At 41.9% G+C, this 22885-nt stretch overlaps 1 protein-coding gene across 1 annotated transcript in view; it reads right to left on the bottom strand.

Moving 5' to 3' along the window:
- The window catches only part of GUCY1A2 (guanylate cyclase 1 soluble subunit alpha 2), a 186094-nt gene that overhangs the window by 146851 nt on the left and 16358 nt on the right, over positions 1-22885 (bottom strand). Inside the window, exons 2-3 of the mRNA XM_030042593.2 lie at positions 14518-14579; positions 10250-10371 (exon numbers count right to left, since the gene is read on the bottom strand). Of these exons, the coding sequence (XP_029898453.1) occupies positions 10250-10371; positions 14518-14579 (184 nt within the window). The remainder of the gene's footprint in view (positions 1-10249; positions 10372-14517; positions 14580-22885) is intronic.

Raw genomic sequence — 22885 nt, 5'->3', positions numbered from 1 at the left:
TCCTTTCTGAAAAGCTGGCATTTCCATTCTTTCTTTTTCACCACGGACCTTTAATCAAAATTTTCATTCAGCTGCTCAGAAGAAAAAAAAAATATTTGAGATCTGTATGCGAGCCCATCATTTCCAAATGCAGAGGCCACTGCACTCCCATATCGCCTTATGCATGACTGACAACCATAGACAGGGCTTCCTAATGGGCACTAGCTTGCAATCAGTAAGTAGGAGAAAGTCTTCCTTAGTTTCACCAAGACGCTTCACTAAATGGTAATGATACAAAATAAACCAAAATTCATCCCAACACTCTCTGCTGTTGCCCAAGTCATCTGTTATTTAGAGATTCTGATATTTACCAACCTTCTACTAGTACACTGAATGAAATTCTAAAAATTCATCAGTCTCAATTTCCTTTCCTCCTGGAAAGTGATCTACTGTGTTCCTATCACTTAATCCACTTCTTTGAGAAGACAAATCACATGTCTTAACTCCAATACAGGTTTTTTCCCTCAGTAGTTTCTTCTTGTTTCTTTTTCTTACAATGTCATTTTTATTCTAGCCCATACTGGAGAGGAATTAAATATGCACATCGTAGAAGGGAATTGAGGCAAAGAAACCATAGAATGAAAATATTGCTATGGGCCTCCACCAGAAAGTGCTTTGGGATCTATGACAACAGTACTATATAAGATCTATTATTATCCTTCGAAAATGTGTCTCAAAGACATTTAGAGAAGACATCCTATACCTGTGAGCCAGATCCAAAATTACCAAAGTCTCTAAGCATAGGCTCAAAGTACAAATTAAGTATTTCACTGAACTGGAGGAGAAATAGATGACTTCATCCTGTAATAACACACTAGTAAAAGGTCTTTCTTCATTTTCTTTTCAGCAATTCCTGTAAACTGCAAACCCACTACAAAACATCAAGGAACTAATACAGTATTTCTAAGTATTTTATATATTACTAAGTGGAGAAATTAGATAGGAATCTGTTCCCATAAAGAAAATCACAAATCATAGGCTCTTCAGAAACAAATAGAAGATGAATGATGTGATAAAAATGTCAAAGTAATCCATTAACTTCCAGAGCAGTTACAAGCCATCCAGTTCTTCCTTAAAGTAAATCATGGTTACAATGGTTGCAGAGTGGCCAGCATCTGATTCCTTTGGCATAGAAAAATACCTTTTTTTTTTCTGGGAGACCCATTAAGAACTTGTAAATGTCAAACATTAAGGGAATGGCACAATTCAATATGCAATTCCATAACTTATACTGTGGATGGAAGCAGGATTTGCCACTTTCAATTATAGCAAATATCTCTTAAATGTTTTTGGATTATCAGATTTTTGGTGTAAGATCTTTTCCTTAAAAAGCCTTTTGGACAGAAAGCCAGGTGGCAGTTCAGAATTCCAAAGCATAATTTAAGATGGTAGGGAAAGCATCGTTTATTCCTTCAATAAAAAAGGTTTTGATGTGTACAGGCTAATGCTGAAGGTACATTAGATGAATCATTTGGCTTGTACGTGAGCCTAGTACCAGTGTCTAATTGCTGTATAAAGGACTTTGATCTTACTTCATTATGATGATGAACTTTTATCATCCTGGGAATCCAGATAGTATTTTTATATTACCCTTTTTAGTGGTTTTTATATAAATACAATAACATCATTTTATGCCTTTATATATGGCTTTGACACAACTGTAAAATTTGTACTACACTTCTCTTACAGTGCCATACAGGGCCTGCATATCTTTCAAGATTTCATAAATAAAAATGACAATTATTGCTAAAAAGAATTCCTCACACTTGTTCACCTATAGTACTTATTTTATGCAATTTTAATGAGGTGTGTTCTTTCTTTGTTTAAGTGAGTGTCTATCACAAAAGATGCTTAGAAATATCGTTGTAATTACCACCTCTTGGTGAGGACCTGATCACCTGTGCTCAGCATACATGTGAAAGATTCTGCTCCAAACTGCTGACACAGGAAGCTCAGATGAGATCTTAAAAACAGGCAACGTTCCTTTTTTTTTCCCCCATATAGCGCTTCCAGTAGCAGCCAATTCTTCAGGCAAAGCCAAGCTGTCTGAAGCAAGGCTATAATCATTTTATGTCCCACATCACAGCTTCGAAACCTCACTTCTTAGATTTGCACAGGGTTTATTAATTGAAAACTGCAATCACTAGGTTGGTGATTCCTAAAAATAAGGCAGATCCAGTTTGTTTCACGCTAACTCTAGAGATCAAACAGCAATAAGAACAGAGTTTTTAAATTTGCTTTTGCATTAAAATGAGCATATATATCTTTGAATTGACATAGGGAGCAGAACTTCACTTCTTGAAAAGAATAAAATTGTAATGAAATCTAAAAACTTCTCCCATTAAATGAAAAATCATCTCTCGTAATTCCTCACATATATAAAGGGCTCAATTCAGCTGCCTGAATATAGAAATCTAATTCTACTTGAGTCTTCATAAGGCATCCAAGACATCTACAAAAGAAATAACAGATAGTTACATCTGCCAGGATATGGAACTTAAGGGAGACCTACACATTTTTGAAGGTTTGACAGAGGTCACACGAGATACCCCACAGCACGTAAAATAATGGCAAACACCTACATTTAGTCAATGAATCATGGCCAGAATGTCTTCTACTTTATTAACAGACTTTAACAAGATGTTACTGTACATCATAACCTCAAACTGCTCACTATCTACTGGTAGTTCATCTGCTTTCTAACAATAAATAGCTCTGATTTGAGAAGAGTGGGACATCTAAGGCCATTTGGTATAAACATTTGTCCTTTTCTAATTGAGATGTATTCATCTCAGTTTTAAAATCACATGAATTATGTGATTTTTGTTTAGATTACTTTTGTATTGCTAGCGAGCTGTAACATCTGCTAAATAATAGGAGTCCTGTGTGTATAGCTTAGACTCCCCCTGGACAGAGTTCCAAGTATTACTAAAATCCATTAGTATCACCAGTCCTCTGGGCCATGTAACATTTCCTTTTACACCATTTGTAAACCAACAATTTTAATTATAAATCAGGCTGTGTATCCTAAATTAGTTGCATCCTAATGACTATCTGCAGTTCTTAGCTCAAAGAAAAGGAAAGTGATAGTAATTTTTGTACTTTCAATATATAAGCATTTACAGTTCTCAGACACCTGCCAAGCAGTCAGTGTGCCAAACCCTTGTCCATCTTTTCCAATTACATCACCTGTTATAATCTCACGGTAGGTTAAGATCTGTTCTGGCATCTCCTTTTCAATGTATTTCCTGCCTTTTCAAATGTAGTATTTCTCAGCAGTGATGTGCTGTTATTATTTAATAGTTACCAGAATGATCCCAAATTTATTGCTCTTTAACTACAGAATATGTGTAAGAGCTGAGATTTTCTTAGTTTCATAAAGGAAACACAGATCTTCAACTTTGACAGATTACTTTTATAGAATTATGCCCTTTGCACTAAATGAAGGAACAGCCCTGCAAGATATATTTAGGTATGAAGTGATTTGCTCTATACAAAGCAGCCTACAGCACATATCTTCTTCAGTGGTGACAAGCAAATGTCACCTAGAGCAACAGCTCTCTAAACCCCTACACCAACGATGGAATGCAACTCCTCCTCAGTGTCTTGGGGAGGCTGAATCCAGAAGCATGATTTATCTCCCTGACAGGATAGGGCTCTGGGCTGGGATTCCACATATCTTATCACCAGTGGATTTGGGAATCCTTGCCACTGTGCCATATCATTCTCCAAATGGAAGATGCCCAGAAATATATTCACTTAGAAATGACACAGAAGCAAAGTCCTCATACCACTCTCAGAAGTAAAATCAAGAGGACAAGCATTATTATTAACCTATAAGTTAAGAATGCATAACAAGAAAAATCCTTGCAATACATTTGAGTCCACATGCGGCGCTGACTTAGCAACCATTGACATATGCTGTGCATTTTTTAAGGAAAACAAGTAATTGTAGTAAGATTTTAGGGGCCAAATTTTTATAACAGATTAAAAAGAATTATGTTGTATAAATTAATTTCTTGAATAAAAAAAGAGAGTGATTTCTGTATCTTAAGCAATAGAAAGTCAAATAGGTGCAATTATTTCTCCAGGCCTCCTTGCTGAAACAACTATCTGATACAAGTGCATTTGTAACTTCAGGCCATGAGCCCAAGGTGTTGCAAGTGTTATTCATGCAGTGTATGTAGCATGGTGCTGCAGTACATACAATTTAGATATTGTCTAATACATAAATAGGCTTTCAAAGACAACATTTCTTCCATGTCCTTAAAGATTGGGTATGAACACCTACTTCTGCTTTTGCAAATTTTGCACAACAGATTTTTTTATAGGTATTTATGAATTTAGCTTACTTTTCATTAGTTTTACTGTCAAAGTTATGACAGATTACAGAGTACCTCAGCAAGATGCAAAGAGGTTCCAAAGGAAATAAACAGGTAACTCCCTTTACAAAACTCCCTTTCTTTTTTTTGATTTAAGTAAGAGTGAAAAATAGTTTATGTCCACAAAGGCTACATTAATTGTGTACAGTGTTTGAAAAGAGTGTTTGGAGGAGGTGAGGTGAAGGCTGTACAATTTTTATCTAGTTTGTGCATTTGGGATGTGAGAAACATCATGTGATACATCAGAAGTACACAGTGGGGTTGAAAAATGAAAACTGGGCATTTCTGTATTGCTTCGTAAAGCTCAGTAGCACAGACCTGCTTGGAATATCTGCCCAAAAGAAAAGCAGGAGACATGTCATGATGTCTTTATGTCACAGAATAAGCTCCTTACAGTAGGAATTACAGACTAACAAAAAAAGTTTTCATCCTTATTTTCCTGTTGCCAATGTTTTAATTTGAAACTACCTGGAAGTCTTCTGCTTTATTCTGACTAGTTGCAATTAAGTCAAAATGCACACTCTAATCTTACTTGAAATCAAATTACGGGGACAAAAGCAGTCCCAAACAAGATTTGGCTGTCATTGCTCAAAATGCTGAATGTACAAAGGGTATGAAAACATCTTTGCTTTTAGAAGGTTAAAATCTGAACAGCACTGACGTATGGTTTAAAGGATTAAAAAAACCCTGTTATCTCCATTATACAGATGGGAAAATGAGGCATGGAAAGCATAAAAACTTGCCCAAGGTCAAATAAGAGATCTCTTCAGATACAATCTTTCTCCCTAACATACCTCAGTATAAATTTATAGTCACCTAATAAAGAAACGTGGTAGTCATCCACATAATATACTTCATCATAGGAATCTTACACTTATCATTATTTCTAAGATAAGTTCAAGCTAACACCACCAATCTGCTCTGAACACAGCTTAGCTAGCCAGCTAAAAGCATTATCTGTATCAACAGGATAAAACATACCAGTGCTTATTCTTTGAAATACTTTATTTTCAACTAGGAACTTTATAAAGGCTCCCTTTACAAGCTAGGATTTCTCTTCTCTTTTCCCCAACTTCCAATAGATCATCACTTGTTTTTCCTTTGGATGATAGGACTAGGGCGGTGATCATTCCCCTGTACTCGGCACTAGTGAGGCCGCACCTCGAATACTGTGTTCAAGTTTGGGCCCCTCACTACAAGAAAGACATCGAGGTGCTGGAGTGTGTCCAGAGAAGGGCAACGAAGCTGGTGAAGGGTCTAGAGCACAAGTCTTATGAGGAGCGGTTGAGGGAACTGGGGTCGTTTAGTCTGGAGAAAAGGGGGCTGAGGGAAGACCTTATCGCTCTCTACAACTACCTGAAAGGAGGTTGTAGCGAGGTGGGGGTCGGTCTCTTCTCCCAAGTAGCAAGCGATAGGACGAGAGGAAAATGGCCTCAAGTTGTGCCAAGGGAGGTTTAGATTAGATATTAGGAAAAATTTCTTCACTGAAAGGGTTGTCAAACATTGGAACAGGCTGCCCAGGGAAGTGGTTGAGTCACCATCCCTGGAGGTATTTAAAAGACATGTAGATGTGGTGCTTAGGGACATGGTTTAGTGGGGCTTGGCAGTGCTAGGTTAATGGTTGGACTGGATGATCTTAAGGGTCTTTTCCAACCTAAATTATTCTATCATTCTATGATTCTATATGCTTATGAAGGACCCTGTAAAAGTGTGCACGCACCAATTAAAGAAAGCAGCGTCCATCGTAAAGCTGTCTGGACTGTTTTGGAAAGGATACAAAGTTAAATTAAATATTCCAGCCTTAGAAGCTGTCACTGCCGTGGAAAGCTGTGCCATTGATCTGGTACCAGGTATGATTTACAGCATGTGAGCATGATGGATGTGGCTCCCTTAATTACAGTGGATTAAAGTAGGAAGAGTTCTATTGATGTCTAGAGTTGTAGCAGGAGCAACTCAGCAAGGGGACGAGGAGAATCAGGTCCTTCCATTGCAGGAAGATGGTGTCACACTTCAGTGATGACTTGACATGAAGAAAATTCCAGTACTCACGCATGATAAATCACATGCCTCGAGCTGAGCATACAGCCTGCAGTCAGCACTTTCCTGTGAGCAGTGTAAGCGTCGGGACCATGGTGCGAAGCATCTGCTCACAATCTTCCAAGCTTACTAATGATCTCAGCATTTGCTGTCTTCTGATGAATAATGCCAAATGACTATTTTAAAGGCAGTTAGAGGGTCAGGAGAGGTGAATCATGTTGACATTTGCTAAGGTAAGAGAGCAGGAAATTGCTTCCAAGCACCTTTAGGAAAACACTTTCTTCCAGCCCTAGACAGCAAGTCCCTGTTATCACTCATATAAATAAACTGAGAACCAGATTTGATTCAACAGTTTGTCTAGCATCCATCACAGTCAGATTCATTCTTGTCTCCTGTCTCAGCAATGCCAATTGCTCTACCTACACATTCCAGTGGTTACATCCTTCTTGCAAAGAAGCGGCTCTCACTAATCTTTATTCAACCAGAAAAATAACCATGTATGTGAGAATTAATTACACAGCCTCCGTTAATTATTTACCTGTTGTGATAGGAGCTACAATTAAAATTAAACAGCTGGTTTTACTGCTCATTCCTTCATGTTCCTGTCCCAGATAAGAAGGAAAGAAGTACTGCTTTCAAATTATCTCAGTGTTCTGCTCACACTGAATTTTTTTTTTGCTATGTACTCAAATTAATTCTTTAAAAGGTGAGCTTTTCCAAGAGTAAGTCTCTGCAAACTTATTTTCAACAAAGTCCTCTTTAATAATTCCCCAAGACAGTAACATCTAGACATTATCCCTACACTGTGATCCTGACAGTCCAATCTGCCCCTGACACACATGCCCTGTGAGGATACCACTGAAAAAGCAGGCTGCACATTACTCAGCCATGCTAAGGGACCAGGACTAACACCAATTTAAAAGCACTCTGAAGATGAAAAAGGATTCATAACTATTTCTTAGAACACATACTTTGTGTCATGGTGAAGTAAGTATTGAATGTCTAATTTGGTTTTTTACAATATTATTATGCACATGATAACATGAAAAGTCTTTGCTTTGCATGAGTCCTGCCTTATCACTCATAGCACTTGTTTCTGAGAGTTAGCATTCAATTATTTTAAAATGCAAACAAAAAAAAAATGGTAACTAATACTGGATGTATTTACAGTTTAATTTGTTCTAAATTCTCTCCATGACCAAATGTGCAAAGTGCCAAGTACCGTCTCTTCCCAGCAGCAGTTAAAGGCACTCAGAACCTCCCTGACAGCGCCTAGCATCTCGCAGAATAAGGCACCTGACACCAAAAAAAAAGCATTTTGAATGTCATTGAAACAGTCATCTCTCAACTAGAACGTTAGCTGTTTCACAGTGTTTGAGATAGAACAGACAGACATGCAATGCATGTATCTCCAAAAGGATTTTAAGTCAGCAGGATACAATGGCCCAGACCGCAACATGGGCAGAATATCACCTTAGCATATTCCCCTGACAAGGAAGGTAAATCACATCTGTAATTATTATACAAGGTCAGATTTCAGTGTTGTGCCTCCTGTTGAAGAAAGTCTCTCTAACTGCATAATCCCATAAAAATGTCACAGGTTTATACTCTATTTTACCAGCTGAAAGGAAACTTATTATGAACCTGAATGCCATCTGTCATGCCTTCCACCTCAACATCAGCAGCCTACCAAGACTTCAAATAGAAGAGGAAAGAGGGTTTCAGCATTACAAAAAGTACAGCCCCGAGTGTTGTGAGCGCTATCTAAAAGTTCAGAAAAAAAAGCTCAGTACTCAACTAGCAAAAATGTCATCATGGTATCAACAGCTGCTTTATGTTAGCTGGGCCAGAATCAGCAAGGCTTTCAAACTGGGAGAGACCCCATGAGTTGCCTGGTCAGTCAGGCCAGGTTGCTCATGGCTTTACCCAGTTGGGGTTAGAAACTTCCAAGGGCAGAGACTGCAAACAGGTTGCCTCTCTGGGCAAGCTATGCCTCTGCCTGACTGTCCTTATGGGGAAAAATACCCAGTCTGAATATCTGCTGTTCCAACGTAGGCCTGCTGTGTCTTGCCCTCCCATGCTGCACCACTGTGAAGAGCCCACCTCTGTCTCCTCGAGGACCTCCCCATAGGCACTGGGGGCTGCTGTTAGGTCCTCTCAAAGCCATCTCTGCTCCAGGCTGAACAAGCCCAGCTCTCCCAGCCTCTCCTCACAGGGCAGGTATACCAGCCCCTACCATCTCAGTGGCCTCAACTGAACTCCCTCTGGTTTACCAACTTCTCCATGGTTTTGGGCTCCCAACATGGGATTCAGTAATCCAGATGTGGTCTATGAGTACTGAGTAGAGGGGGATAATGAGTCCCTTCGATCTGGCTCTCTGCTCCTATTCATACAGCCCAGGCTGCCATTGCTGTCTTCGCTGCCAAGACTCGCCACTGGCCCATGTCCCATTTGCTGGCTACCAGGACACCCAGGGCCTTTCCCACAGAGAAACGACTGCAACAACACAATTCTTCATTTGCAAACTCCATGAAAGCAGCAGATGGCAAATGACAGTGCTCCGCAGCACATGCTAGATAGCAGTGGGCACACAGACAGCTATGACAGTTCAGCCGCTGTGCTGCAAGCAGGTGCTGTGGTTACTTGACCTCAGGACTGAGCCCAAATATGCATAATTCTGATAAACTCACATCGACCAACATGACCATGTTGGTGTTACTTTCTTGTTAGTAGATGGCATAATTGCATACAATTAATATATGAGAACACCTCATGTCTTAGAACTTACTTAAAGAGTTATTGTCAATTGTTACAATCCTGGAAGTAGAGCTGTGTAACATCAGCTTTGCTACACTACAAATTACTACCACAAATAAATCAGGTATTACTGCTTTGAAACCATTACCTTTAAAAGCAGTTACTACTTTTCCTCCTTACAGTTCCCTGTAAAATGCAGTTGCCCAGTCGTTAAAGCTCAATCTGTAAAGTTTACTCTAAAACAAAGAATATGATCAGTTTCATAGTGAACAGTTAAAACAACCTGAGTCAAAAATTAAGTTCTCAGTGTCAAGCTCTGCACCTTTTTTTTTGCCTGGTTTTTTTTCTCTTTTTTTTTTGCCTTTTATGGTTGCTTTGTGCCAGCAATACAGTTCTGACTGAAAAGCAGTAAAGCTTACTAACAACTTGGGAGGGACAATAAGCTGGATAAATCATACAAATGGATGCAAATAGCCAGCTATCTAATTTTGATGCCTATTAAGACAGTTGCACTTTAGTGATGGATGACATCATCTTGACATGAAACATTTCTAAAAGTTCATTGCAGCAAGCATTCAATATGAATGGAAGTTTCCAGAATGTTTCATGTCTCAGGTACATCCTGCTCTGTGTTTCTCAGGCCCTCTATCCACCAGACCATAGATGGTAAGAATATCTGTTGTTCTGTAGAACCCCTGTAAAACCACTTGACATAATTCCAAGACCAAGGCCTGCACAGATGCAAGTCCATTTTGACTCAAAGCATTTGACACTTCCCTAATCCCTAATCACTGTGGGTATTGCACAATACACCTCCACTGACTCCACAGAAAAATCAGTCTGGATTGTCTCAAAGGCACAAAATATATGTAAAAAGGGAGACAAATGTAGTAACAGTGCACTGATACATAGCTGCCTACATTCTAAATTTCCTTTGTTGGAGCAAAAATTCCTTGGTTCATTGTTGGTATTAGGATCATCAGTAAACTTTCCTTCCAACTAAAGGAAACAAATTCCCTTGAAAAAATACATACCAAGTACATTAGCCGTACACTGGAGAATTCCTGAGACATCTTCAGCTTCTTCACTGTCAGTACAGTCTGTATAGGAGCATCTGTTTGATATATTGTGAAAGTTCTTCTCTGCATCCCTGTAACTACAGCAAAAAAAAGTAAAAAAAGTTATAGCATCTCCTTATACAAACACAACATCAACAAATGTCTTTCAGAAGTGGTGGTAAAGGATGCCTTTAGCTTCCCTTGTTTCCTCCTTCTTCTCTCCTCCATCACCCCCTTTCCCTTTGTGCATTATTACACACAGATGATACTACATTAGTAGCCTGGTTATCTCAAGTATTATACAAGAATCTGGAATATTATCTGTAAGGAGAATGAAGGCATAAGAAAAAAATAGTACCAAAGGGGTGAGGCATGAGGGAAGGGTATCATACATAGCTGTCTTATATATCATTCTGACTTGGGTGTTGTCTATAACAAAGTTGTACAGTAAACTCCAAGCAAGATTTTTATGAGGCAATGGTAAGTATTTATTAAGAATAATAAATCTTCCACATCACATTACATTAACACTGCAAGTATAAAACCTAGCTTTCTCTGTGAATTAACTTCTGAAAAGATCTCAGCAGAAAGAAGGATGTCAAGCTGCAACTCACTATGCTATCAAGGATAAACTTTTTGTTATACCCTGTTAAAGTAAAATTTAAAAGAATCCCACCACTGATGAAAGGCACAGAGCTATGGTCTGACCAGTAAGAAATCAGCTACCATCTAAATTATTCTATTTGATTTAGTTTTGCTGGATTGTTTTTCCTTAATTCAACAGAAACAGAACAGAAGCTGAAACTATGTTTAAAACAAAGTTTTATGCAGGTGATAATGAGGACAGAAGAGGGAATACAAGTGAAGAAAATATTGCAGCAGCGTGATAATGTACTTGGCAAAATATACAATCGATTTAGCTCAACGCACAGAGAACAGCTTTTCTAATGAGTATTTCATGAACAGTTTTGTTATGTTTTTATGCTTTGTTTGTACTTCATAAATCGTGAAGAGCAGTTTTAAGGATTGGACTCTTCATCTAGTTAAGGTCTGCAAAATCTCAGCACCTGGGTTGCCAGCACCTGTGGAAAAGGACTAGAAAGGATTCAGAGCTGCACATCAGGTCACCCCCCAACAGGGAAAATGGTAATCCACATGGAGTAAAGCAGACTGGGGAGAGTGGGCTCATATTAAACAAAGAAAACCCAGAGACAGGGGCTGCTGGTGTGCTCTGCAGTGAGCTGCATGGTCTGTACAGCTTTCCAAGTCTCCAGAGATGCTAGGCCACGTGCCTGGCAGTAGGCCATGTCCTGACACACTGTCTGAGCTGACCCAGAGCCCAAAGTCACAGCCCAACCCCACCGCCATGCCAGGAGGCCAGACCTCTTCAGCCAGTGTCACCGACTCCCTGAATGACACCACGGCCACTCCTCACCTCTGATCGTGAGGTTCAACAAGGCTGAGTGCTGGGTCCTGCACTTGGGTCACAACAACCCCCTGCAATGCTACAGGCTTGGGGAAGAGTGGCTGGAAAGCTGCCCGGTAGAAAAGGACCTGGGGGTGTTAGTCGACAGCCAGCTGATTATGAGCCAGCAGTGTGCCCCGGTGGCCAAGAAGGCCAATGGCATCCTGGCTTGTATCAGAAATAGTGTGGCCAGCAGGCCTAGGGCAGTGATCATCCCCCGTACTCAGCTCTGGTGAGGCCGCGCCTTGAATACTGTGTTCAAGTTTGGGCCCCTCACGACAGGAAAGACATCGAGGTGCTGGAGTGTGTCCAGAGAAGGGCAACGAAGCTGGTGAAGGGTCTAGAGCACAAGTCTTATGAGGAGCGGTTGAGGGAACTGGGGTCGTTTAGTCTGGAGAAAAGGGGGCTGAGGGGAGACCTTATCGCTCTCTACAACTACCTGAAAGGAGGTTGTAGCGAGGTGGGGGTCGGTCTCTTCTCCCAAGTAGCAAGCGATAGGATGAGAGGAAAATGGCCTCAAGTTGTGCCAGGGGAGGTTTAGATTGGATATTAGGAAAAATTTCTTCACTGAAAGGGTTGTCAAACATTGGAACAGGCTGCCCAGGGAAGTGGTTGAGTCACCATCCCTGGAGGTATTTAAAAGACATGTAGATGTGGTGCTTAGGGACATGGTTTAGTGGGGCTTGGCAGTGCTAGGTTAATGGTTGGACTGGATGATCTTAAGGGTCTTTTCCAACCTAAATTATTCTATCATTCTATGACTCTATCTTGACCGGGACAGGAGATTTGATGAACATTTATGTTGTACCAGGTGCCAGTGCCCAGGCGCTGGCAGGGGTGGCTGCATGGGCCTCTGTGAGGAGAGGCCAGGGCTGCCCCATGCCAGACACAGCCAGTTCCAGCCAGTTCCAATCCACCCACTGCAGGGCACAGCTGAGCCCCGCAGCCAAGCGGGTGGCACCTCAGGTAGAATGAATTTAAGAAGGGGCAAAACACCTCATAGAGCTGAGGCGTGAGGAAAAGAACTGAGAGAAACAGCCCTGCGAACACCAAGGTCAGTGAAGAAGGAGGGGGAAGAGGTGCTCCAGGCACTGGAGCAGAGATTCCCCTGCAGCCCGTGGGGAAGACCATGGTGAGGCAGGCCCTGCAGCCCATGGAGGACCATGGTGGAGCAGATATCCACCTCCAGCCCGTGGAGGACCCCCACGCTGGAGCAGGTGAATGTGCCCTGAAGGAAGCTGCAGCCTGTGGAAAGCCTGTGCCAGAGCAGGGGAACAGCATGAGAAGGATGGAGCAGCAGAGAGGAGCTGTTATGGACTGACCACAGCCCCCATGCCCCTGTGCCACTCAGGGCAGGAGGAGGTAGAGGAGTCAGGAGTGTATTTATCTCAACCCAGAATCTTTCTTCATCCTACTTTCTCCCCCTGTCCTGTTGAGCAGAGGGAGCAAGAGAGCACAGCAGCTGTGTAGGGGTCTGGCAGCTGGCCACGGTCAACCCACCACAGTGTGTACCAACAGTAAAGATCATGGGGTGGGACAAATATGACATCCACTACAGACAGATGCTACTTTAACCAAGTCACACTGATGTTCAAAAAACTGAGTCAGTGTATTATAAGTCCCAGGAATTACAGGTTTTCCGAGTGTCCCAGTTTTAAACTTTGTCCATTAAAAAAAGTACATCTAAGCCACATGTGGCCATAAATAAAAAGCCACATTGTTATTGCACACATGTTTTCCTCAAGGCACTGTATCATCCTCTGAAGTCTCCTAATGTGAGACTTCAAGCAATTTTTTCAGCAACTGAAAAAAATTAGCAGCCAGAAGGCTTCTCCCCCTGCCTGCCCCACAGTGCACATCACAATTACCTGCAATTGGCTCTCTGACTGCCCTTAGGTGCCAGCTAGACTGCTAATATTGGAGATATCACCCACCAAGCTAGGGCTCCCTGTGAATTTTAACCAAACATTGAGAAACAGGCAAGGACAATTCCCTCCAGGGCACCAAGATTTGAAACTATGTCATAAATTCTAAAACGACCTTCAGCACAGCTTGAAAAAAAAATCCCTTACATCTGTGTAATTAAATTCAGAGGACAGCATTCTTTGTCATATGGCACAGCCATTTAATGGCTATAGACATGCAGCCATTGTGACTCGGTTAGGAAAAGTAAGTTACCTGTGACAGTAACATATTTGTGCAGGTACGGAAAATACTTGTGCAGCTAAGGAAAAGGTTGAAAGGAGATTATTTTAATCAATAGGAGAATGCCTTAGGTTTTCATGATGATATTTGCTATTACTTTCTTTTTATTCCTCAGTCATCTATTAATTTTCTCAATTAACTCTTAGGACATGGCTTTCAGCCCTGCTTCTGCAAAAACCTGGAAGTATGTAACAGTATATGTATGTAACAAGCACTGATGCAGGATTTTGCAACATTGGGACCTCAGGTCATAGCACAAATAACTTTTCCAGCATTCTCAGCCAGCTCTGTGGAAAGCAAATTGGAATAGATCTAATACTTTTACAAAAAGATTCCCTATTCTCCTTATATAGGAAACATTACTGTTAATGGAGCAGTCATGCTCTGTTGGGATTGCATGGAAGCAGGACTGGACAGCAGTTTATCATTAACATCCATAGTATGTATAGTTACTCCAGAGCATCTCTAAGAATCTGAGAGAAAAATTAAAAACCTTGTCACACAAGGCTGTGACTTGGGAATCATAGAGCAAAACATGACCATGCACCTTTCACTACCTCACATTAACACTTACCCAATAACTTGATGCTCAAAATACTGCAGTGTCCTTTGAAGAGTTTGCTGAATGGTCTGAGGCTACGGAAGAATAATAAAAATAATTGTAAGATTAGGGAAGTATAGAACCGTTTAATTAACAGATCTTTTAACACACTATTTTTCTCCAGCTTTACTCCTCATCTTCTACCTGCCAGATGCCCATCACAACGATGCATATGAAATATTATTCATTCCCTGTATGTTACTTTACCATTTAAATAGGGATGAATTTTACAATGTGACATAATTAATACTGCTTATAAAACTAGTTGTGCATAATAAAGGAGCCACTTCACTATTAGCTCTCAAAAACTATCACCCACCAATTATCTTATTAATTTAAAATAGACTGCAAGAAAATGCTATTATTTTGTGATGAAAGTATTACCAGGAAAAGGCATTGTGTTTTTAAACTTTGTATGTTCCCTGGAGCATTTTGTACTAAAGAATATTATAAAGACACAATTTATTTCGGCTTATTTTCCTGACAAGCTATGACTTTCCAGTTATCTTTTAAATTACCAGGAAACTCAAGTTCACCAAAAGAAAATCATGACATGCTTCAAGCATTTCTATGCTACTTCATTTTAATAGGTGTTCACCAAACTACATATGTGCATATATGTGTGTGTTTGCATTATTACTACTACTACAGTGTTCACCAAAATACATATGTATATATATTTATTTTTCTTATTATTACTGCTGCTGAGGCTACTCTCATTATTTTGAATTAATTCATGAGAGATCTTTGGGTAAATAAAGCAATGTGAAATCCATGTCATTCTCTTTTGAATTTTCCAAGTCACTTATGGCAAAACATCAGACTTCCAAAATGACTTTGTACCAAATACGAGGCTTTTCACCTGTTCATTTTGTCCTGGTGCCAGAGGTCAGATAAAGGTACACAATTGGGATTTATAACCCTTCCTTCTGTATCAGAAGCACACAGGGTTATTTTCATTAGACTTGCAGCAGCAGACACTCAAATTTTAGAGATATTTGGTTATTTCCCTACCGTTTGGAAAAGACATCTAATTGTTTTGGAAAGTAGTAGTTGAAATAATACCCCTTAATTAGAGGAATTCCATTCTAAAACTGCCATCATCTTTGAAAGTCTCGGATTTTGTTTACTGCTGTACAGATTCAGCAGTTCAAGAGCTGAGCTTTCTACCTACTCTCGCTCCTGAGTTTGCAGAAGGAGGTATCTGTTTTGATGACAGCAGGAATGAAAAAGAGTATACCAGGCTGCACTAGGTTTGTATAATTGTAAAAATTTCTTGTTTAATACCAAACTGTAAGAACATGTCTACCCTTTTGAATTCAAATGTGCAGAAATGCATGCACTTAACAAGTGCATAAGGGAGCTTATAGGAAAGATGGGGACAAACTTTTTAGCAGGGTCTTTTGTGATAGGACAAGGGATAATGGTTTTAAACTAAAAGAGGGTAGATTCAGACTAGATATAAGGAAGACATTTTTTACGATGAGGGTGGTGAAACACTGGAACAGGTTGCCCAGAGAGGTGGTAGATGCCCCATCCCTGGAAATATGCAAGGCCAGGTTGGATGAGGCTCTGAGCAACCTTATCTATTTGAAGATGTCCCTGCTCATTGCAGGGGGGTTGGACTAGATGACCTTTAAAGGTCCCTTCCAACCCAAACTATTCTATCATTCTATGAACACAAATAAGCTCAAAATAGATGTAAACCTTGAAAGAGGGTTCTTTTATTAATTCTGTACCAGATGATTACTTCTCTGCTCTGTGGGAGCTAAGTTTCCTGTGCTAAAGGCATTAAAAGTTATATGTTCTCTTGCAAAAAAACAATGGAAGCACCATATGAATGAAACCATCACATATCAAAAAAACTACCCCCTTCTCAGTGGTAGAGCAGGTGTTGAAGTCCTTAGGCCTGGTGGGCTACAAATATATTTCATGGCATGTTCTCACAGAGATTCAAAGATTTCCTGTGCTCAACAGGCAGAAAAATCCATTCTTCACATACAGAAAAGACATATTTTCCCACACTAGCAACACAGCAAAGGAAAATGGCTTTAAGCAAAGAGGTCCAGACAGCTGCCATCTCCCATCTCCATACAGCATTTCCCTCGGCCCCACTCCCTACCCACAGAACATTAATACTCCACCAGCAACTCCTCTGATATAAAATAGGGAACGGTAGAAATGTTTGACTGTTAAATTAAATCTCCCTTCTGGTTCTCCCAAAGCGCTTTTACAGCAAGCGTATGGAAGGCAGCAATATCTGATACCACAGCAGAGAGGAAGGAAAATAGCTTTTTGTCTTCTCAGGAAGTTTTGCAGCTTATGACACCTGAGCAATCCTCCACGGAATGTCTTTGCCTTTCTCATGCCTGACACACAGATGTTACACTCCTTACCCAGGGAAAAATCCTTTTGAATACCTCAAGATTTGACCATGCAAGCAACCTCCAAATCCTGAGCTTATTTCATCAGTAGACCTCCCTTCTCCTGCAGTGCTGAATGAAAAAAAATAGCCCATGTTAACTCTCTCTTCTGCCTAACTGTTGTCAGACAATTTTTTACAATCCCATGAACTCACATCCCTTTTCACTGTCATCTCCTATGAAATCTTAGAAATTAAGGACAGATAAAAAATAGGATTTACGATTAAAACGCTGGTCATAAAAAGAGCTCTATGTAATGCGCTCACAGCCAGTATGAAAACTGACCTGAGGAGTCACAAAGTCTTTCTTCATTTCTGAGAATTATTACAGCATGTCACTGTGCATGGTTAAAAAGCCACTGTGCTCACCTTCTCAGTTTGCTGTATTTCATCACTAGTGAGTGTCATTTTGTTATAGATGCAATTCTGTAACTATGCCCATGACTAAGCAAAACAGAAGAGATATGACATCTGCTTACATCTGCTTACTACTACAAGGGTAGTTTGCTGTACTACTTCTTCCACTACTGACTATGCATTGCCCACGAGAGAGACAGTGGGCAGGAAAACACTTCCACCTCTTTTTTGCATCCGATGGCAAGACTGGATGGAGGCAAAATAGTTAAAAGTTCTCCTAGTAGCATAACACACATCACCCCTCCAAGAAGCATAGTTCTGCCATTCAGGGAGATAAAAGACAGCCTGTAACCATACACCTCCTCCACCGCAATGCAAGTCTGTGCCATGCAGGTACCCAGTGGCGCTTATTTACTGGAGAGGTTTTAAAGTTTCATGACCACTTAAAATGAAAGATTTAATATAAATGTAAAATAGCGACTATTACCTAAACCAGTAAATGTTAGCTATTCATTTTGATTATAATAGTATTTGGTATGCATTACAAAAGGAATAGTCACATCAGTTCATGTTTCTAAGGGCAAATCAAATTAAGACATGCCAGTATTACTACTGTTAACTGTCAATTAATCCAAGAATTGCCATACCAGATCATATCCAAGTTCCATCTGGAATGATGCTATATAATGTAGAAGGGAACACTGAAGATATCCAGACTGATCTCTTGCATGGCAGAGGCCACAGGACTTCCCTGAATTAATTCTGAATCCAGACATCAGGCCATGGCTAACCCTAATATGTCAGAATAAACTGTAAAAAATCACGAAATCAATGACTCATACAGGTTTGAAGGAACCTCTGGAGGTCTTCTAGTCTAACCTCCTGCTCAAAGTAATTTGAGTTACAACTGGTTGTTCAGGTCCTTCTCCAGACAAGGTTTGAGTGTCTCCAAGGATGGCAATCCCACAACCTCTCTGGGCAACCTGTGCCAGTGTCTGAACACCCTCGTCACATTTTTTTTTTCCTTAATACTGATTTGAAACTTCCCATCTGCGAGCTTTGTTGTTTGTCCCATCATTCCACTGTGCACCCCTGTGAAAAGTCTGGCTCCATCTTCTCTGGAAAATAAAACCCTCATCAGATAGCTGTAGACTGCAACAAGATACCCCTAAAGCTGTCTCTTCTTAAAAGCTTAACAGATGCAGCTCCCCCAGCCTCTCTTCAGATGTCACGTGCTCCATCCCCTGACCATCCTGGTAGTCCTCTGCTGGCCCCAGTATCAACCCCTGAGGAATATGCAGAAGTTAACTGGTTGCTAATTCAACTTTGTGACTCTGATGGCCACCTTTTTGAGCCCTAAGGTCCAGTCAATATTCCACCCACCTTATAATCCACTTAAGCAGTCCATATCTCACCAGTTTGGCTCTAATGACACTATGGGAGACCATGCCAAAGACTTTCCGAAAGTCAAAGTAGGCAACATCACTTCATCCATTGAGCTAGTCATCTCATTACAGCAGTCAATCAGGTTGGTCAGGCACGATTCATCCTTGGTAAAGGGCATAAAAGTGTGTAAAGGGTGTTAAAGGGAATAAAGGGGTAAAATTTGGCCTGGCTGTTCCCAATAGCCATCTTGTCCTTTTCTGTGCTAAGAAAAGGCTTCCAAAAGAACTTGCTCCACAACCTTCCCAGGTACTGAGTTCAGGATGTTTGGTCTGTAGTTCCCTGGATCCTCCTTGTCCTTCTTGATGCTGGGTGTGACATTTGCCTTTTTCTAGTCATCAAGTACCTCCTGATTGCTATGGCAGGGAGGCTTTCCTGTCTCCATCCCTGTGTGCTCAGGTAATACCTCAATATCCCTCCAGAGCATCCCATCTCCACTTCCAACTTCTTTAGACATGTTTTTTTGCATTTGAGCAAATGAACTGTTCTTATGCTTTGAGGAGGGTGTCAAAGGGTCCATGAAGATCAATCAGCTTCTTGTGCCCATTCACCCTACAGGCTAGTTGCCCATTGGATCCTGCCAAGAAGATCCATGAAGAAGCCAAAATCTGTTCTCCTGAAGTATGAGGTTGTGATTCCACTTATTTGTCTTTCCCACTTCTCTCAGTATTTTGAACTCCAGCATCTCATAATCACTGTAGCCAGGGCTGCCCTTTACCTTTATACCTTCAACCAGTTCTTCCTTGTTTGTGAGCAATAGCTCCAGCAGAGTATTCCCCCCTTGTCAGCTCATTGATCACCTACATTAAGAAATTGTCTTCAGCACACTCCAAAAATCTCCTGCACTGCTTGTGCTCAGACCTATTGCCCTTCTGCTGGATTTTGGATTGGCTGAAGTCCCCCATGAGTACCAACACCTGCCATTTTGAGGATTCATCCAGCTGTCTAAAGTCTTCCTCTGCTTTCACTTCTTGACCATCCAGTGTGTAGCAGACATACCACCACATCACCCCTCCTCATCTGTCCTCTGCTCCTGACCCTCACGCTCTGGACCAGCTTGCTCTGTCCAAAGGGATCTTCCCATGCACTGCTGCCACCTCTTTGCGTAGAGCACAACTCCTGCTCCTCACCTTCCCAGCCCATCCTTCCTGAAGAGCCTGTGTCCATCTCCTGCAGCACTCCTGTCCTGAGAGCCATTCCACACAAGGATGTGTGCAATTCCACATGAGGTCCAAGCTCAGTGGCAGCATGGGGATGTCTAATGCCACCTGTTTGCTCCCCATGCTGCCTGCATTTGGGCACAGGCACTTGAGATGGGCTCATAGTCATGCTGCTTTCATGAGGTGAGCATAAGAGCCTCTTCCACCCTGTTGTTCCCCTGATACTTCTTCACTGCTCCCCCTTCTCTTCAGAGAATGAAACCCCTTCCCCAACAAGCATACATTAAAGCCCTCCTCACAAGGTTCTGAAGCCTGTTGGCAAAGATACCCTCACCTCACTTTGTCAGATGAATGCCATTCTTGCTCAGCTGTCCTGGCTCCTCTGATAGGCCCATGCCCATGGAGACCAAAGCCCTGCCAGCAACACCAGCCACACAGTCAGGGACTGCCTTACTAGATTTTTCTACTCCAACCAGAGCCTTTCCCCCTCACCAGCAGGATTGAGGAGACACCAGCTGGCCACCCACACCCTTTTCCCTTGCACTCAAAGCCATGTAGTTACTCCTGATATATTCAAGGTCTCCCCTGGCTGTATCACTGGTGCCTACATGGATGAGCAGCAGTGGTCATAGTCCAAGAGGTAAACAAGCTTTGGTAGCCTCTTTGCAACACTATGTCCAAGCTCTTGGCAAGCAGCAAACCTTCTGAGGCAGCAAGGCAGGCTGGCAGATGAGTGCCTCTGTCTCCTCAGGAGACAGTTTCTGATACCTACCACCCACCTTTTCTTGAAGGCTCTAAGGATTGTGGCTCAGCTGGCTCTGATGCCTCATCCCAAGGAAGGTCATCTTTCCCACCTCTTCCCAGGGCACTGTACCTGCTCTGTAACTCCTGAACCACAGGTGGAAAAGGGGCCTTAGTTGTGTTGTCAGAAGTAACAAACCTCCAGCCTCCTCCACCTCAGGTGTTTCTACCCTTGACCCTCAAGGGTTATCGCTATTTTTCCCTCTTTCCTTTCAACACAGGGCTCAGGTTCTTGGCTCTGCAGGGCCTCTGGAAAGAGCTGTCCATCCGCCCTGATGCATACAGCCTGCTCACTATCTACTACAGCTCTTCCACCTGGCACCTCAGTGCTATAACAAGAGCACACTGCTGTTGCATACCAGCAGGCAGCAATCCTGACCGTGGCAGCCCTGCCATGACAGCCACTGTAACTCCACCAGCTGCCACTGTGCAGGATGCACAAGTAGAGAAATCTGCCATTCTTGCTAGATATCACCCTGCTCTGCAGTTGTGTGAAACTGGTTCAAGACCTGAAGCTAGAGGAGTAATAGCTCTTCAAAAGCACTTTTATGACTAACTGGAGAAAATATTTATGAATGAGACGGGAAGCCAAAGGAACCTTAGTAGATATAGTAGATATATGGATGTAGATAGGAACTGTTTAATACTTATCTAACTTATAATGAAGTTAAAGAAATTTCAGTAGAGGTAGACATGGCCCAAAGAGATGAGAAGTGATGCTTAACGTTTGCATTGTTGAGGCTGGCTGGGGCAGGAGATAGTCCCTGACAAGAAGCAGCAGTCGACCCCAAAAACCAGCCAAGACCGGCCTTGTGACTTTTTGGAACTAATTTTAATATGAAGCGGGGATAGATCATGCCTATGTATAGGCGTATTGTGAAACTCCATGTATAAGTAACACTTGACTGTATAAATCTGAAGTGAACTGCCGAGTCAGGCGCGCACGACTTTGGTGGGACTACCCCCCGTGCTGCCCAGCGCTGAATAAACATACCTACTTTACAATCTCACTGATTGTGGAGTCTGTTTCTGCACGTCAGTTTGGCAAGCCAGGCAGGAGACTCTCTGCTCGGCTGCGGGACCGACTGCGGAGCGGACGCCCCTCGGCGCACCCCGAGCACTTTCCTCGGAGGAGCCTCCGATGCCAGCTGCTCACTGCAGGAGCAGACAACAACCTCCTGAAGCTGCGGACCAAAGGGTATGTTTCACAAAGGGAGCCTGTAAAAGTACGGGCCGGGGCAGCTGGTAAATCGCGCAGAGACGTCTGGCGTGCAGCGTAGTCCCCGTATGGGAGGAGGGTACCCTGGATGGTAACAAGGGGGGGATTTGCTGACCGATAGAGCGGCTGCCAGCAATCTTGGGGGTAGATCGAGCAAATCCGGGGTGACTGCTGCATCCCAGTATCGGGAGCCAGGACGGACCTGTCGATGACTGGTATATAAGAGGCAGGAGAAGGGTAAGCGCACCCCCTCGCAATTGCCCTTGGTACATTTTTGCAGCTGCTGAAAGGTTGTCAACTGGAGCGATGATTGTATGATGTGAATGTTTAGAAATTTAATGTTAAAGATTTTGTGTGAGTATATGGAAATATTATGTTGAGATTTACATGTGTATTCATGCTTGTTAATGTGTAAATGTCTAAAACTGTGAATTGAATGTTTGAGTAAAAGACACAGCTCCGCTGCGGAATGTGTGTGGAGTTCTGATCCACAGTTTCGTAACTCCACAAGGGGTACAGCCAGAGATGAACAAAGTGTGACTCCCTGATGATTTGGAACTTGAATTTATATGTTAGCATTGTAATTGTAAGTTTGATTATCTTAATCATTTTGTGGTGTTGGTATAAGAAAGCCCTTGTATGGTGCATCACATAAATGTGGGTATTTGAATGGTGTCTTTTACATCCAGGAAATGAGTGTATGCCCTCATATGTCCTGGATGTGTGTGGTGTAAACAGAGGTTGCAAATAGATTGTGGAGGGGATATTGAATGCCCTGAGTGTCGGGTTTGGACTCCCTGGGATAAGAGGGGATGGGCTACGTACACAGTTGAGATTGTTTGTGGTTGGAAAGGTAGCCAAAATAGTGACATTGGAGTGTGGAAAGGAAAATTTAATCCCAGAAATTCGGGACATGTAGGAGGAAAACTGGGAGAAGAC

The sequence above is a fragment of the Aquila chrysaetos genome, chromosome 19, assembly GCF_900496995.4.
Source record: "Aquila chrysaetos chrysaetos chromosome 19, bAquChr1.4, whole genome shotgun sequence".
NCBI classification, from domain to species: domain Eukaryota; kingdom Metazoa; phylum Chordata; class Aves; order Accipitriformes; family Accipitridae; genus Aquila; species Aquila chrysaetos.
This window is presented reverse-complemented; position numbering and strand designations above follow the sequence as displayed.